The following is a 17,531-nucleotide window of genomic DNA, read 5'->3' on the forward strand; positions in this document are numbered from 1 at the left end:
CCACCATAAGCTGTGTGTCTGGACATTGTGTTGTTTATCACTCTGACATGACACTGGGACATACTGAATTCCCACTTGCTGTGAGAATTGGAGCATTGCTATACTTCATGAAAACCACTATGTCTCTTCAGTCAAATGGCTGAGAAATTCTTACTCCTTCATATTTATTTCTCCTCTTCCCAGTGAAGGAAGCAACGTGCATTCAGGAATACATTAGCTACTTTCGATATACTTTAACTGTTTGGTTTCATGTAAACCCAACCAATAGTTAATTCATAAGTGAAAATAGCCTAATCTCCTTTTTCTTTCTAAATGTGTAGCTTCCATCCGCCTGTCTAAGATGGTATAATCTTGTTCTCGTGTCTATTGTGTGACATAGACGTTATCACAGCAAAACAGAAAAGTCTATGGGACTTACCAAGTCAAGACAACAGATGCTGATGCACACAAGCAGAGTTGGCTTTTACTTTGACTGAGTGACAGGGTGACCCATGTGGGAATTTCAGGGTTGCTAATGTGCTGGAATTCTAAAATTCACCTACTTTGTTCCAGCCATACTCATTTCCCTCCCACACTTGGCTTTGAAATACAGTGCTTCTCATCATTTACTTGCTTAAAAACATTTAGTAAGTACCTTCTTTGTACCAGGAAAAATGCTAAGTTTCAGGAACGCAAAGTGAAATTGAGAAAAAGTTCTCACCTTTGTGAGAGCCTGGCAGTGGAGACAGACATGTAAATAGATAGATAAATATGCCTGAATCAAAGAACACGGGGCTGTGCCTATGTAGTGGAAGGAGTAGATCTTCTTCCTAAAGGAACCAGGGCAGGACTCTGAGGACGTGGACTTTGCAGCAGCTGTCTCAGACGGGTCCTGCCTTCAAGGACCCACTGGGAAGATAACAAATGAACACAAAGCTTTAACACAAAGCAATACTGGGAACTGCCATTAGAGATGTAAGAACAAAGTCCTGAAACAGTTCAGACTAGAGGTGTATCCACTGGGGGGATCAAAGAAAGTGACATTTACAACAGGGCTTAAAGGATGAGAGGGTCTGTGCAAGCAGAGATGTGAGAACAGGTTAGGGGGTCACGGGCCAGTGAAGAATGGGGTGTGCTCAGGGAGTTGGAGCACAGTTCATGGCAGAGAAGAGTAGGGGAGAAGGCTTGAAAGCCAAGTTGAGGTAGGATTATAGAGGGCTTGGAAGCAGATAAAAGTGATGTGTGCTTGGCCAGGCAAATAATCTTTGTTCTTTATTTCCCCAAATTGTGAATCATGGTTTAAGGAAAAGCCCATTGTATCCAAATATGCTGTATTAATTTCCACCTTTAAAAAAGAAACTAAAACAAAAACAAACAAAAACCTCATTAACATCACATCTCTGTCCAGATCTTGTTCCTGTCTCTACTCTCCTTTTCCAAAACTCCTTGAAAGAATAGTTGACATCTTATTTTCTCTTGAACCCATTCTGGTCACATTTTTGTCCCCATCCTCTACCAGAACAACTCCATCAAGGTCTCCCATGTGCTCTACACTGCCCAGCCCAGTCGTCAAGGCTCAGTACTCATTGTCCTTGACCTGCCAGAGACCTTTGACACAGTTGATTGCCCTTGCTTTCTTATATCGCTGTACCTCTCTAGTCAGGCCTTTTCAGTCTCTTCCTGGTTTCTTGACTTCTCTCTAAACCCTAAATGTCATAATGTTCCAGAACTTCATCCTTTGACTCCCTTCTCTAACTTCACTCATTTCCTTAGCATTCTGATCCAATCACATAGCTCTAATTTCTTTGTTTTCGAGAGACAGAGAGAGACAGAGTGTGAGCGGGACAGGGGGAGGAGGGTGGGGCAGAGAGAGAGGAAGACACAGAATCCAAAGTAGGCTGCAGCCTCTGAGCAGTCAGCACAGAGCCTGACACGGGACTTGAACCTACGAACCGTGAGATCATGACCTGAACCAAAGTCGGAGGATTAACCGACTGAGCCAACCAGGCACCCCCATGTAGCTTCAAATACCGTCTATAGATATACCGATAACCTCCAAATTTATAATCAGTCTTTCCCTGAGCAACTTCTCAAGATTGTGTTTTCAGCAAGCAACCTTAAGGAATGAGGTAACTTCTCCCCCATCACACCCCAACAAAGAGTAGGCTTGCTTCCCACTGCTGTAAAAGTAGCTCAATATTCCTCTCCTGTAACACAACCCACTGTGTGCGCAGGAGTCCATCATGGCCCAAGGAGAATGTGGCAGAGATATGAAGCTCACGCTGGCTGCTGAGCTATGAGTAATGAAGTCCTTTATCTCTAACCCAGCATCCATGAAACAGTAACAGGCTAACTCGGTAGCTTATAGAGTAAAATCCCAAACCCTGCAGTTCTTGACATTAGGTATCTATGCTTTCTTTTATATGTAACTTAACATCTTAACCCAAATAAAAAATTAAATTATAGAAGGTTTCAAATTACACATAGAACTTGAAAATGTTCAGTTTAGTGACTTTCATAAGGATAAAAGCTCTACACAGAGTGAAGTGTGTCAGCCTCTGCCTGCTTCCTGCAGGTAGCTTTGGCCAAGACCTTTATAGAGTCATTTTGGATTTGAGGGAAAAAAATCAACCAACGAAGAACATTTTAGAGCCTAGTGCTAAATAGAGACGCTTCTGTCATTCCTTAAGGAATATCTTAAACATTAATGCTTAAATGTTAGTGTAAATGCTGGGATATCTAGGAAAGTCGTTGGGGAATTCTTTTTGTTTAAGGATCCTTTTGGCTTCCTTCAAACCCCACTGATTCTTTCACCCTAAGTAAGGCAGGGCCTGTACAAATTCTTCTGAGTTTCTTAGATGAGCTTTTCTCATCCATTTGTTGCACCTTAAAGTGATCCCTTAAGACACTCATGCTTTTAGAAATGCCTCATTTCTTTGATTTATCCTAAGATTCACAACTAGCAGGACTCACAGCCAGTGGCTGTCATCCTAGTTTCTACATATGTGAAATCTAATCCTGCCAATCCTTATACAAGGCCTGCAGGGCAAAAGAAATCAATCGCATATACAAATCCTACTTGCAAAAACTAATCAATCCCTTATACAAGAAGTGGTGTCGGAATCTAGTCTTCCGCCATTTGCATTTATGCACTATACCAAAAAAATGGACTTTATGCAGTCAGAATTTACAATACATTGGAGAAAATCATTTAAATGTTATAACTTTGGAGATGGATAACTTAATGGAAAAGAAGAAAGTGTCTTTAAAATGACTGAGTCCTTCAAAACTTTATTAAAAGCAGACAATCGGGACAATCTTGGTGTTATTTACTTTGTGTATCTTTGCTGTTGGCAAGAATGCGTGTTATTCTATTTCTTGGAGATAAGCAGAAAGCCACAGGGACTATTTCAAATCATATTCTGGGAAACCAAGAACTACACAACACTCAGCCATCAACAAATTGGTGATTAACATGATGTCTAGACAGGTTCTCATGAGAATAATATTATTAATTAAGCAGCAGTTTGGTTAATCACGATAGCAAAAGTAATTTTTGGAATAAATATTTTATTAGTGTGCCCATCAATAAAGCAAAAGTAAAAGGATATATGCTAATTAATTCATCTGTTGTAATATTGAGATTAAGGCTGGCAATTTCTGCTTGAGGGCCTGGAGAATGAGCTAATATTCTAGTATGGCACGTCTTTATCTTACTGTTTCCAGATAATGGTACTGTATATTTCAATTACCTAGCCCAAATTCCTTTCTTGTCATCTATCAAGATATTTTTAAGGCCCATTAGTGAAGAATTGAATTTGACAAATTTTCTGTTGCTATACATTTATCTTTTTTTTTTTAAACTGGGTGTTCTCCCATTTCATCAGTAACAAAAACTTCACTGAATGAGGAAAGATAGTGAGCTGTAACTAGAATTAAGACCCTGATCTTACTTTCCATCAGTCAAAAGACTCATTTGGAAAAGAAATAAACATACTGGCCAGTTTTCTTCAGTACACAGACAATGAATCTTTTCAGAAAACATAGCTAACCCAATATTTTTAGCATAATCCATAGCCCTAAAACTACAGGGAATAAATATAAGCTAATAAAACTTCTGTAAAAAAAGTATTTCTGGAAAAAAATTATTCGGATGAGCTTGCTCTCTTTTGTCTTAATAAAAGAACATCTATGGGACCTTCCAGGTTGGTGAACACTTGGGGATTTGGGGAGAGTGGTGCACTTGAGGAACAGGGAAGCTCTACACTTTACCCCCTACCTTGCCCCATGCATCTCTTCCATCTGGCTATCCCAGAGTTAAATCCTTTTATAATAAACTAGAAATCTAGCAGATGGCCTCAAGCTATAAAAGGACCTAAAGAATACCTTTAGTGCAGTCAAGGTGATGTGTGAAAACTCAAAGGGAGTGTCAGAAACCCTACAGGAGGTCTACAGCAGTGACTGGGATAATCATGAGAAACCAATGACCACTGTAGGAAGTGGTGATCTCCTTCATAGGTAAGACTATGAAGAGAAAAGAGCTGAACAGACTTTGAGGACTATGGAATACTATGGAGCCCAGTTCAGTGAGATGAAGGAAAGAATCGCCAAGTGGGTTGGAAACTCATGGACTGTGACAGTGCCCAGCGCCACTTGGAGGCATGCAGAATACAGAAAAGACAGATGAGGTTAGTGTGGCCAAGGCTGAGGAAGAGTTCATCAAAGGCCAGATTGTGTCTAAAGATCTGAACCAAGAATTACTAAAGGAGTTGCCTATTCTCCACAATAGTCTTACTGGCTGTTAAATGACCATCTTCCAAAACATTTCCAAGTTGAGGCATGTCTTCCACAGGGAGAGGAGCAAACTCAACCACAATTTCTATGAGGTGATGAGCAAACTGGAGAAGCAACTTTCCAATAGTCTTGTTGATGAAAGAACCATCAAGCGGCAACAGATGCTGTTTGGTCATCTCTCCCTTGGTTCGAACCTCTGTGTTTCGAGCCTTCTGACCTCACCGCTTCCTCTGCATTTTCCTGAAAGAGTGAGAGGAAATCCATCTCAGCAAGTGAGGAAAAGCTAAAACCTGATCCTGCCAAGTCTGAAGGTGAATTCCTAGTTCAGGTTCCTAATCTACAGGGTAGTCACAAACACCAGATGGATTGTTCTCTGCATTGGGAATTTCAGCCTTTGATACTGGGACTATCAGAGAAGTTTCCTTTCCAAATGTTATCTTATAAAGGGAGGAGAGGACAGACTTTAACAACAGAGAGAAAAGTAAGAAGGCAGACTAACCACTATTGAGGTATCTATTTTTCAGCAAAGTACTTAGAGTAATTTTAGACTAGACTAGCTGCATTGACAATTTTGCCCTTCAGGAATTGCGGTGTCTCTGGCTCCATAAAATAAAAATTGCCTTCTCAGTATAGTAAGTACAGATAACAATATGAAAAACTAGAAAGCCTGTGCTCTAGCACCTGAATTTATTTAACCACTAGTATCCAAGTGTAAACTATCTCTTTGGTGTCATTATATGATTAATGAACTAAAAGTTAATGCATTTTCTGATGATATAATTAACAAAACAATTTAGTATTTAAATAGAATTATATTCTCAGAGCATTTCAAACAACTAAGTAGATGATTGGTATTTAATTTACAATTAGCATATTTTGATTCCTTTTATGGCATTAATATTAAAATAGTTGTAGTAATAATGAGTATTGCTACAAATTGCCCTTTAAGTAGTCAAATTTAAAACTATATGTTCTGAATAATCTGTGGTGATTTTAAAATATAAGGACTATAAATCCCAAATCAAAATCCAAATGAAATGTCTAAAAACATTTTCCCATTTTTGTGTTCTGTTTTAAAAAGCCATTGCAACTGAGTAGAAATGGCAAAACTCTTTAAAAATCACAGCTATTGGGGTGCCTGGGTGGCTCAGTCAGTTAAGCATCTGACTTCAGCTCAGGTCATGATCTCGCAGTTCATGGGTTCGAGCCCTGTGTCAGGCTCTGTGCTGACAGCTTGGAGCCTGGAGCCTGCTTCAGATTCTGTCTCTCCCTAGTTCAAAAATGAATAAACATTTAAAAAATTAAACCACAGCTATTATTTAAAATCAAGATTTCTTCCTATTACAGACTCATTGACATTCTTACTATGCATTCTTTATTGGATTATATAGGCTCTTCAATTCTGGACATTTAGCATAGATTCTTAAAGGTTTTTCTTTTTCTTCTCTTTTGCAGTTGGTTGGTTTTGTGTATGCCTGTTATGTGATCAGTATTTTCATGGAAGAAGAGGACACCTGTAAGTACTATGATAGCTACCTTTGGGTTTACTTTGGATGAGATATAGCTTCCCAAGCAAATCATTACAGGGCTATGAAAGCTTTTGTATTTGGAATTTAAAGTGACCGAATGCAGAATGGTAAAATTATAATCAAGTGTTTGCAAACTGAACTGCACGCAAATAAGGTGGCATAGGTATTGAAACCCTCAAATCAAGCTGTGTATGAGGATGCCCAGAGGCTGTAAGCCTACAGATGGCTGTCGGATCATGTCTTAGCAAGTTTTCTTCAGAGATTTAAAGATAATGTTGAATAGAAAACCAGGGATCGTTTTATCCATTGTCAATTGTAAGTATGCTAGCTGCAGAATTTTGAAATCTGACTAATACCAATAACATGAAAACAGTACATTCCAGCAAGAAGTATGTGAACACAAATTTTATAAAGTGCTCCACAGAAACTAAAAATGACAACCTTCAAGGTGAGATGTGAAAAAAACACCCCAAATTTAAAGAAGCGATGCTGAAAAATAACTAACGGGATGCTAAAATGCTAAGGAGTCATGTTTCAGCAGAATACCACCAAAAAAGTAAAAGACATATATGACCTGAAGTTATGTAGGTGAAGATTTAGCCACATATGCCAACACTGGCCTTTATTGAGTGCCTGCTAATGTAAGGCAATTCTTGGCAGAACTGTTATGATCTCATGCAACACTAAAGAAAATTTTAGTTCATTCTTTAAAATAAATCATTATTAGATAACCAAATCACACCCACCCATCTCAATGATTCAGTTATATCATCATAGTTAAACTCCCTGGGTTATAAACTTGACCCTTTAAAAAAATGAGGATAAGTGTCCAGCTCACCGTGATAACTTCTTTCTAGAACACAACTCCGAAGGGGTCTGATGAATGCTTCCCACCAAATAGATGCGGTCACAGTATACGAACTGGAATCCAGTTGACAATGAGGATTTATTTACCCAACTGGAAAAAAATATTAGACCCTGAGATTAAACTCTCAGGTAGTGAAAATGTGTGAACATACTGCATCGTATCTTTTATGCTGGCTTAGAGATTTTTTTCTAAACAAGAGATAAACCAGAAAGTTTCTGACATTTCAAAAGTGCCGTTGTAATGACAACACTTCCCACGATGAGGTTACCTTCAGAAAGTGTATTTTCAGGAGTCCCATTGGTAGCTCCACAGTCTGACAAAGTTAATGCACAGAAAATCGGCAGCATGCCTCCAACTCACAGCTTCACCTCCAAGAGACAGGCTTCACCTCCAAAAACAACTGGCCCGGCATGAACAGTTTTAACGGCAGTTGAGACCTCAAGGAAATTATTAGAATAAATACTTCAAAAAAAACTTCAAAACATGATACACTGACCGATAAATCGCAGCTGAATCCTTTATAAAGTATGTTCAAGTAGATATCAAAGCCCCTGTTTCTTGTCCTCCTTGCTGAGCTGTTTGGAGGCCCTCGAATGATGCTAATGTTCCAGTCTACCTTATTGTGTGAGAAAAGGTGGATTAATCAATAGTCTTTTATCTATTAGAATAAGTACATAAAGGACTTTTCCTTGAGGCGTGTGATTTTAAGCAAAACTTGGAAATACAAAATGACATGCAAAAGAAAAGGCTCATCTAAATTGGGTAAACGATTTTGACCTTCTATCAGCCTCTTTTAGAGTAATAATGGACTGTATTGCTACTGGCAGATATTGTAGTTCCATTGACTTTGGTGTCTTTCATTAGCGTAAGTTTCTCTATAGAAATCTCTGATTCAGCTATTTTAATGCCCATCAAACTGGCATTCGAGCAGCTGCTACAAGCCTATTCTATTAATGGTTTAATTCTAGTGTTTATTAGGAGGGCCATACATTAAGTTATCGAGAGACATCTGGATATAGTAGTTGTATCTAGTATATAGTGTTACCATCAATTCAAACAAAATTTAGAGCCAGAAAAAGTCTTGGGTGCTCAACACAAAATAAATATGCCCTAAACTGACTTGACATGATGATCTGCTGGAAGAAAGATGACAGGGAAAAGCAATCACAAACCTTTTAGGCTGATAGTTCTCAAGTGAGTGTAATTTTGCATTTTTTATTGAAAGAAGTAGAAATCAAAAGTGCAGTTGTAATTAAATTGTCCCGGAGTCTTCAAGGCAGATGTGAACAAAAAGAAATGTCTGGAAACCAATCGCAATGATCTCATAGACTAGCACAATTTGTGCCAACACTTAGCTTTTAGGTGCAGTAATGAACTGCCCTTTGGATATGACATTACCAACCCACAGTCAAAAAGATGTGTCTTTTGATTTGTTTTTCCAAAATCTAAACATACAGTGAAAAAAAACCAATATTGGTAGCTTTCCAATCTGTCTAAGTATACTTCTGGAAAGCTTATTCTGAAAGGTGACTGCAAATATATAATGTAATGTCACAGTATTTTGGCAGACAATGTATCATTTATCATTTCAATTCCTATTCTAACTAATGAAAATTTCTGCATTATTCAGAATGCAAAGTTAATCTTTGTTCTTGGACTGAAAGCTGTCAGCCAGCCTTAAAAATTAATAACAGCTACCCACTTCTCTCCCCTGCACTGCCTAAGTGTTTCTATGGGACTAACATTTCAGCTGATGGACATTTCTGAAGGGTAATAAATGCTTGCGGAAACATTTATTTCCAGCCACCCATCTTCTTAGTTACCTCTCGGCCTCTTCTGCTAACTATATCTCCTATAAGGACTCTGATTGCAGGTCAAAGACAATGAAATAAAAAGCTTGAAAAAGGAAGAATGTTGCTTGATGGGGTCAGAACTTCCCATCATTCATTCCAATGAAAAAGCCCATTTATATCTCTCGTCTCATTTTTATTTCTTTTTTGTAATATCTATCAATCTCCATGAACACTTTTGTGAGACCAGGATATTTGGAATCTGTAATCATAAAAACCTGTCGACATCTTGTTTGTGAATCATCTACTGCTGAAAATGAACTTGTAGGCTTGTTACTATCTTGTCACACTTGTGAAAAAGAATGTTTCTAATTTGGGAAAGTGTGGAGGCGAGGCAAAAGACGCTGAAAAATAGTATTAACTTGTATAAATATTACCAGACTTCTTCAGAGGATCTGTTGCTAGCATGACTGCTTCTGATATTAGGTTTCAAATTGCAACTAGGACATCTGTTTGGTCTCACAAAGGCCGGTCTGGGTTGTATAGTTGAATAGTGGGAGAAAAGTATATTGAAAACCCTAAGAGTTAGTTTTTGAAAAGGAAATGAATCCCCCCAGATGCAGGTTCAATAATTTACACTGAAAAGCTCAAAATAACTCTTTATACTACCATTTGACCCTTCATAGTATACTTTTGGGGAACTGTTCATTGGAAGGAAACATGACTCTTGGAACACATTCTATATCTCTACTGTCCTTGAGGCTTCCTACAGGCTAGTGTTCATATATTTGCCTGTCTGCCCATAAATTCCTTTTCAGAGGATGGTGATATTAGCATAGCAATGATGTGAATTGGAAATAAATAACCCTGTCTACTTTCAAAATAGTCAATTATCAGCAAAATTAGTTTCTTTGGTAATAGCAGAAGAATTGCAATTTGGGACAAGCAAACTATAGGGAACCGCAGACAAGTCCAAAGAGACAAAGGGAAAGCCGGCCGTTATTAGGTTATAGGAGGAAATTAGGGAGGATTGTTTTAAACAAGCGTTCATCAGAAAAGAACAAAGAAAGAGCATTTCTCATTGGCTATGAGTGGTGGTTAGTGAGTTGTTGCTGGGGCAGGGAGGATCTTCCTTCTTTTTCTTAAAAGTGGAAGATGAAATTCCTATGTGAAAATGTCCTCCCTATCAAGATAATTCTTATCTTCCTTCTTCCTGCTGGTTAGAAGCCTGGTATGTGCATGAGAGCTCCCCCTTCAGGGCTTCCCAGCTCCATTTTAAATGAGGTTTCCTTTATTTTCACAACCCCTTTCTTCCCCTAAGAATTTACTGAAGAAGCTAATGGGAGGGCAGTTGAATAGTTTGAATGTTAATCTCTCAGTGTCCCTTCATGGCTTTGTAATGTTTGCAGAAGCCTTAGAGAAGGAGAGTGACCCAAAGTTCAGGCACCCACCGGGAAGAAGAGAAGGCAGCAGAGGCCGGGAGGATCCTCAGAATAGAAAACTGACCATTGTCTTGTGAGCCTTGCAATATATACACATTTGAGGTGGAGGGGCAGGAGAATTTGGTGAGTCCAAGAGAGAGACTCAGGAATGATCCTGTAGTCATGACCAGCATTTCAAAGGAGTCAGAGCATTTGTCCAATAAGCCATCAAGAATCTAGTGGTGCTCAGAGAGGATAAATTTCTTTTGGTAACTATCAGGTGAGTTGTATCTAACTAACCTCACCACAAGTTTAGATTTTGAGTCTGAAGTAATTCCCCTAATTTGATGAGAAGACTTTTTTAAATAGCTACAAAATAACTGGCTAATCTTCGTACTAGAATAGATGATCTATGAGGTCAGGATTTTTATTTTATTCTTCGATTTATCCTAGAGCCTAGCAAGTGCTTTGCACATAGCATCCGATAATGAAAAAATAGCCGAATTTATGTTGGTAAATTCTCTTGGCCAAGCAACTCATTTTTTAAGATGGATTTCAAAACCCAAGATTCTCAAATTTGATAAAATGATACTGCCTTACATTTAGAATGCCTGATGCCTTTACAAATATTTATGTTTGGCAAATGATGGTCCTGCATCTCTTTAACAAAATTGGATGGATTTTTAGTACTTTTGAAGGTCAAGATCCAAGGAGGTGGATTAAACCTCCATTATACCACATCAGTGTAAGAGCTTGGGTTCGTCAGTTCCTGGACAAGATATCACGGGGGGAACAGGGACTTGGAAGGTAGAGATGGACCCACAGAGTGAATTCAACTACAAAGTCTGGCCCAGGGAACAGACTCACTATCAAAAAGTTGGGTCCAGCAGGGTGGTGACCTCAGCCAGCACTACACGTGGGAAGGGCAAGTGGCATGGAATGAGATCCTAGCTACAATGCTATGGTTCAGAGACAGAATTCCAGTCCTTGGGTAGGTTATGAAGACTGTCTCTCTCTGTAATGACTCCGTGGTGAGAATCCTTTCACAATGTATACATGTATCAAGTCACCATGTTGAAGATTTAAATATATCACAATTTTATTAGTCAACTATACCTCAATAAAGTCAGAAAAAAACACAGTATCTCTCAAGAAGAATATCATAAACACCCAAATACCCAAACCAGTGAATCAAGTAGAGACTCTCCACAGGGGCAAGATAAAGAAACCTTTTTACTAGAACCAGCTCCCAAGTCAGTACTAAACTCATCATGAAGTAGAACCTAGACTGTTGCCTATTTCACTCGACCAGGACTTTTATAATTCAGCCTAACTGGGACTAGCCACAGCCATTATTTTCTAGTCTCCTCATCTCTAGCCACATCTATTTTCCTAAATCCACCAGATTCTTTCAGGGAGGCCTCTTCCCTTTGCTGACATACTAACCTACACAAATCTTGCAAATCTCAGCTTAACTATTCTTCCCAAATTTGCCCATTTCCTTCTCAATCTCTCCAGGCTAGATGAGGGCACCTGTGGTACCCTGTTAGGTGCTTGCATTGGACAGCATAATTCTCCTGTGGAAACATTTAACATAACTGGAATTTTTCAGTCATGATATCCCCAAGAGGCAGCCCATTTCCTGGCATAAAGGACGCTCTAAAACAACAGATAATAAGGGAGTGTTGAATGAATAACTGTATGAACAAGTGGACTCAGAGGATGGTTGGGATTTCCATTGGCAGAGATGGGGGAGAAAGGGTTTCCTACTCTATTCTCTAACTCCAGAGTGGTATGAATGACCACTCTTCACACAAGCTAGAAATTTGGGCATACTCCTTCACTCTTTCCTCACCTCCCACATGCAATCAGTCATCAAATGAGACATTGTCACCTCCCTTCAAGTAACTAACAGCCCTCACATGCTTTTTGAACATTCTTCCCAAGGACACCTTCTTTCCCATGCCTCAGCGGACCCTAAGCACATCTCTGAATCTGCGTTCAACTTATTTTTTACTTAGCTGCATTCCCCACTTGTAGATGGGGATCATGGCTTACTTACCCTAGGATCCCAACACCTGGTTCGGTATCTGGAACACCACAGGAAACCGGCGTATGTTTGTCAAACGTATATTTGTTGTACACACCCCCATGTCTTTACATTATCTTTCATATGTCTTTCCTCACACCTTATGAGAATTTAAATATCTCATTCCCTGCACAATAAATAAAATTTGATTAATTCACAATGAGGTATAAATGGCTCACGCACTTATATTCCCTGAAAATATTCATTGGCTACTTGTCAGAAAGTTGACAGCAGCAAGCAAAGAACACCTACTGCCCCAGAGGGGGTTTTAATGTCCCATGTTTCCACTTGAAACTGGATGTTAGAAATTAAATGAAGGCAGTCCTAACCCTGCCAACATCTAGCTCTGTTCACATCAACAACTCAAATCATCTCTTAGGGGATCCCAAAGGCACTCTGAGGTCTGACACGACAGCTCTATGGAAGATGTCCCTGGCTCTGGGGTTGTCTCAAGGTGCAATCAGGTGCATCCCATTTTTTACATTCATTTACAAATGGAAAGTTTCGGCAGCTGTTCAAAACATCCTGATCTCTCTGCCTCAGATTAATAGTCGATGGAGTGTGAAGCATCAGCCTCACCCCTGAAAGCAAGCCCGCTGCACAAATGCCTGTCTCGCTCGGGAAGGCACAATCACATCTCCCTACATGCCTGTTTCAGACAGGTCGGAGCCTTCAGGTTCTCGCTGTTGCCCAGCAGCCTCCCGTGCGTGGCATGCCCTTAAGTTAAGAAGGAAGAATGCAGGATCTGCCATCCAGATGGTACAGAATGGAAGATTAGGGATTTGGGAACCAGATGTGATTATGAGGGAGCAGAGTAAGAAATTAAAAAAAAAAAAAATCCACACCCTCATGGAACCCTGAAGGCCCAGTGAGAAAAAAATGGGCCGTAAGGATTCTACGTGGATCCTGTGCGATGGTTTTATTCTGGATTATTAGTGGGAAAGATTAGGGGCCCAGGGGGAAGAACAACTGACAGCGTTCTGACAGGGCTTCCGGTGTCTCCATTTTATTTTATTTTTAAATTCTTATTTATTTTGAGAGAGGGAGAGAGAGAGAGCACGTGCTGGTGGGACAGGGACAGAGGGAGAGAGAAAAGAATTCCAAGCAAGCTCCATGCTCAGCACAGGGCCAGACGCAGGGCTCAATCTCTGACCGAGAGATCATGACCTGAGCCCAAGTCGGATGCTTAACGGACTGAGCCACCCAGAGGGCCCCCTGTGTCTCCATTCTAATTCTAAATTCAGTATCCATGCCCCAATGCCTTTCAGTGAGAGTACATTGATCCCTCCTCTCTCTACACCTGTTCCTAAACTGCCGTGACGTTACAGAGAAGAACGTGCCCCCATCCACTGGCCCTCGTGCGACTTCACAATGTCGACGCCTGTGAGCAGGCCTGTCACTCGTTCCGAGTCAGCACCTTCTCCAGTTCCCTTAAAACTGCAGTCTTAGAGCTCCCTACCATCATTCTAGGGATGAGGAAATGAGGAAATGAAGCCCAGAGAGATGTAATTCCCAGCACCTTGCACTCCTCTGCCCTACACCCTTGGCACTAAGACTCTGTTACAAAGAAAATGAAAGCCAGTAGGCAGGGGTCCCTACAAGTTCCTGGAGTCTCTCTCCCATCCGGACTGTCTACATTCCCCCAGGATTATCTTCTTCCCAACAGAAAAAGAGAGCTTCGTTCCCTCCCACGTATTCAGGCACCTTGCCTCACTAATTATTTTTTCTCTCTCTCTTTCTCACCCTCCCTTCCCACCCCCATCTAACTCTTTTCTTCCCTTCTCTCTGTCCAGTTTCTTCCTCCCACTGGACCTTGTTCCTCAGTTTATGAATAAAGTCACATAATTAAAATAAAAAACAAAACAGAAATTACCCTGACCCCCCACCCGGTATATACAGCTAGCTTTCCCATCTCTCATGCTTCTTCCCTCCATGTTCAGACTTTTCTACAAAGTAGTCCCGACTTATAGTGTTCACTCTCTCACCTGCTATTCACCGTCAGACTGCTGCTGTCAGGCCTTCTGTCCTCCATTATTACTGAAAACGCTCACTCAGAGGCCAGCAATGACCTCTTAATTGTCAAATTCACTTAGATCTCATCACGCTTCATTATAATTAATGGCTTTGGTCACTGTTGACTGCTCCCTCCGTGAAAATTTTCTCTTCTAGCTTTCCTGTCTCTTGAGTTTTGCCAGGCAATCCCATCCTTTGAACAGCACTTACTTTACCAATTAAAAATTATTTTGAATATCGTTACGCAAATTAAGCACACTGCCAACACAGATACAGGTAACAAATTTTGAGTTAGTACTTACCCTGGCTAGTTTTGGAGTAATGACTTCTCATTAAATCCTTAAAATGTTAACTTGCCATCCCTAGTAAATAGCCCACTGTTAACACTGAAGCATTTTAAGTAAGATCGGACAATAAAACAGAAGCATTTTAAAGTAAGACCAAACAATAAAACAGATGTTTATCCCTTTTAGATAACAAAAGGGCACGTGATATTCTCAAGAGCTATATTCATGGACCAAATATTCAATGGAAATCTGATTTTATAATTCCTTTAAAGAAGTGTCATACAAGTAACCAACAGTAAAAGGTATATAAGGAACACTCATCTTCATGTGCTTTTACTACGTACTTTATTGACTAAGGAAAAAGTAATTTACTGTTCCTTCTGGGAGCAACATTTGGAACTGGAATCTAAGTGAGGTATTTGGGAATATTCATATAACTTGGATGCCAGCATGAAAATAAAGTAGGGGAGAAGTTAAAAGAATTTGTTTCTCCTCCTGAGTTGTATGAGGTGCAAAGTAAATTAATTCTAAATTATACCTAACCAGCCTTTTAACTTTTTCCACACTTGTTCTCATAGAAGGAAACAGGAGCTCTCTCTCTCTCTCTCTCTCTCTCTCACTCTTTCCCTCTGTCTCATTTGCTCTTGTGTTTGCTCTCTCTCTTTGATTGCAAGAACACAAAGTCTAGATTAGAGTTAATGGTGTATCCAGAAAACAGCTTTCTTTGCCACATATATAGTTCCATCAACTGCAAAGCTTGTAACATTTCCCAACCCTTACTCATTGAATAGCACCTTCACAAGTTTTGTCATAGCTAGATACAAGCTTGTGTGAGAAACTGGCCAGCTGCTCACTAAACCCATTTGTTGGTTTTTCTCCTGAAACAGAGCTGGACTGCATTTCCCAGCCTTCCTGCAGTTAGATGTCCCATGAAATTGAATTCTAGATCATGGAAGGTGAACAGAAGAGGTATGCCCACTTCTAGGCCTGGCCCCTAAACACCTTCTACATGTGGTTCTCCATGCTCTTTCCCTTTCTACCTATTAGCTACAGAGAAGCACAGAAGCTTTGGAAGCCACATGTTTAAAATGGTGCCGTTACAGTGTTGAAGGCACCTGGGTCACCAAGTCATTGCTTGGAGGAGAGTTGACCAAGCAGATTGAGGACAGGGTGATAAGTGCCTTTGAGGCATGAGGCACTGAGAAGCACCCAAGAGGGTATGATCAGGAAAGGGTTCCCAGAGGTGGAGACCCTGAAGTAGAAACAGGCAGGAATTCTGCCACCAAACGGGGTGTAGAACAATTTGTGTATTCTACAAAGTGCCGGTGGCTCCTATGTGCCTGGGAAGGTCTCCTGGAGGAGATAGCACTGAAGGAGAAGGAGAAGATAAAGGATATGGATAAGAAGGAACCTGTGAGGTGAGTGGCCAGGAGAAGAACATTCCTGGCAGGTGGAGTAACAAATGCATAGGGAGTCACTTCCTAGAAGAGGCCTCTGACCAAAACAAAGGCCTTGACTTCAGGCCTAGCTTCATATTGGATGTTCTGGAAGGTCAAAAGGCAATCAGGACTTCCCTGGCCTGCTGACTGTCAAAAGACTAGTGAATTAAAAGGCAGATCGTATCAGGGACTTAGTTTTAAACCATGCATCGAGAGGGAAGGCTATGTGGAAATGATGAAAACCATACCATTTTTTTTTTTTTTTTTACATGTTGGGAGCAAAAATAACACACAGCTTGGACTTAAGTTTTGTTTTCTTTTCTTTTATTCTATATTTGCCTCATTTTCTGTTTATTCACCTACATGTTTATTTGGAAAAGTAAATTAAATCTGGGTGGGTTTTTTTTTGTTATTTAAGGAAAACAAAGGTGTCATACTGACTGTTTTCTTTTTTTGACACAACAAAGATGCAAGAAAACAGGTGAAAGCCAAAGTTTCCTTAGTATTTTGTCACTGTACGTTTCCTGATGTCCATGAGGGAAGATTTTCAGCAAATTCTATTTATATTGATTCAGGGTTTAAAATCACTGTGCTATTTATTAGAGTGGCAACGTTTTTAAAACCTGGGTTTTCTTAAGTTCTAAAGGCTACATAGAACTTTCACTATTTATAAACCTACTGAATTTTGATAATGCCTTTTGGGGAAATTATTTTTATTTTTATAGTGGTAAAATACATAATATAAAATGAACCATTTGAACATCTTTAAGTGTACAATTAAGAGGCATCAAATACATTCACAATGTTATATAACCATCACCAATATCGATTTCCAGAACTTTTTCATTGTATCAAGAGGAGCTGTGTCCCCATAAATAATAACTCTTCATCTCCCTTTCCCCCCAGCCTCTGATAACCTCTCTTCTGGCTCTATGTATTTACCTATTTACTTTCTGTCTCTTTGTATTTACCTAGTCTAGGTACCTCATATACATAGAATCTTACGGTATTTGTTCTTTTGTGTCTGACTTATTTCATTTACCACGTTTTCAAGGTCTATCCTTATCGTAACATGTATCAGAATTTCATTTTTGTGTAAGGCTAAATAATATTCCATTGGACTTCAATTACTACTTGATCTACTTATATTTAGTAGTCTAAATTCCTTTAAATGATTTGTTCCATATACAATTTGAACTAAAGCCCTTTACATATTAAACCTGCATTCATGAATCCATTGTAATTATCATTCTTTTTTGTAATTATCATTCTTTGGAAGTCCTTCAGATATTCATCCTGATAAACAAAACACTCACTAGTTT

At 39.6% G+C, this 17,531-nt stretch overlaps 1 protein-coding gene across 1 annotated transcript in view; it reads left to right on the forward strand.

Moving 5' to 3' along the window:
- The window catches only part of NKAIN3 (sodium/potassium transporting ATPase interacting 3), a 607,771-nt gene that overhangs the window by 563,023 nt on the left and 27,217 nt on the right, over positions 1-17,531 (forward strand). Inside the window, exon 6 of the mRNA XM_081792191.1 lies at positions 6,229-6,289. Within this exon, the coding sequence (XP_081648317.1) occupies positions 6,229-6,289 (61 nt within the window). The remainder of the gene's footprint in view (positions 1-6,228; positions 6,290-17,531) is intronic.

Source organism: Panthera onca, chromosome F2, assembly GCF_046562875.1.
Source record: "Panthera onca isolate mPanOnc1 chromosome F2, mPanOnc1 haplotype 2, whole genome shotgun sequence".
In the NCBI taxonomy this organism is placed as follows: Eukaryota; Metazoa; Chordata; class Mammalia; order Carnivora; family Felidae; genus Panthera; species Panthera onca.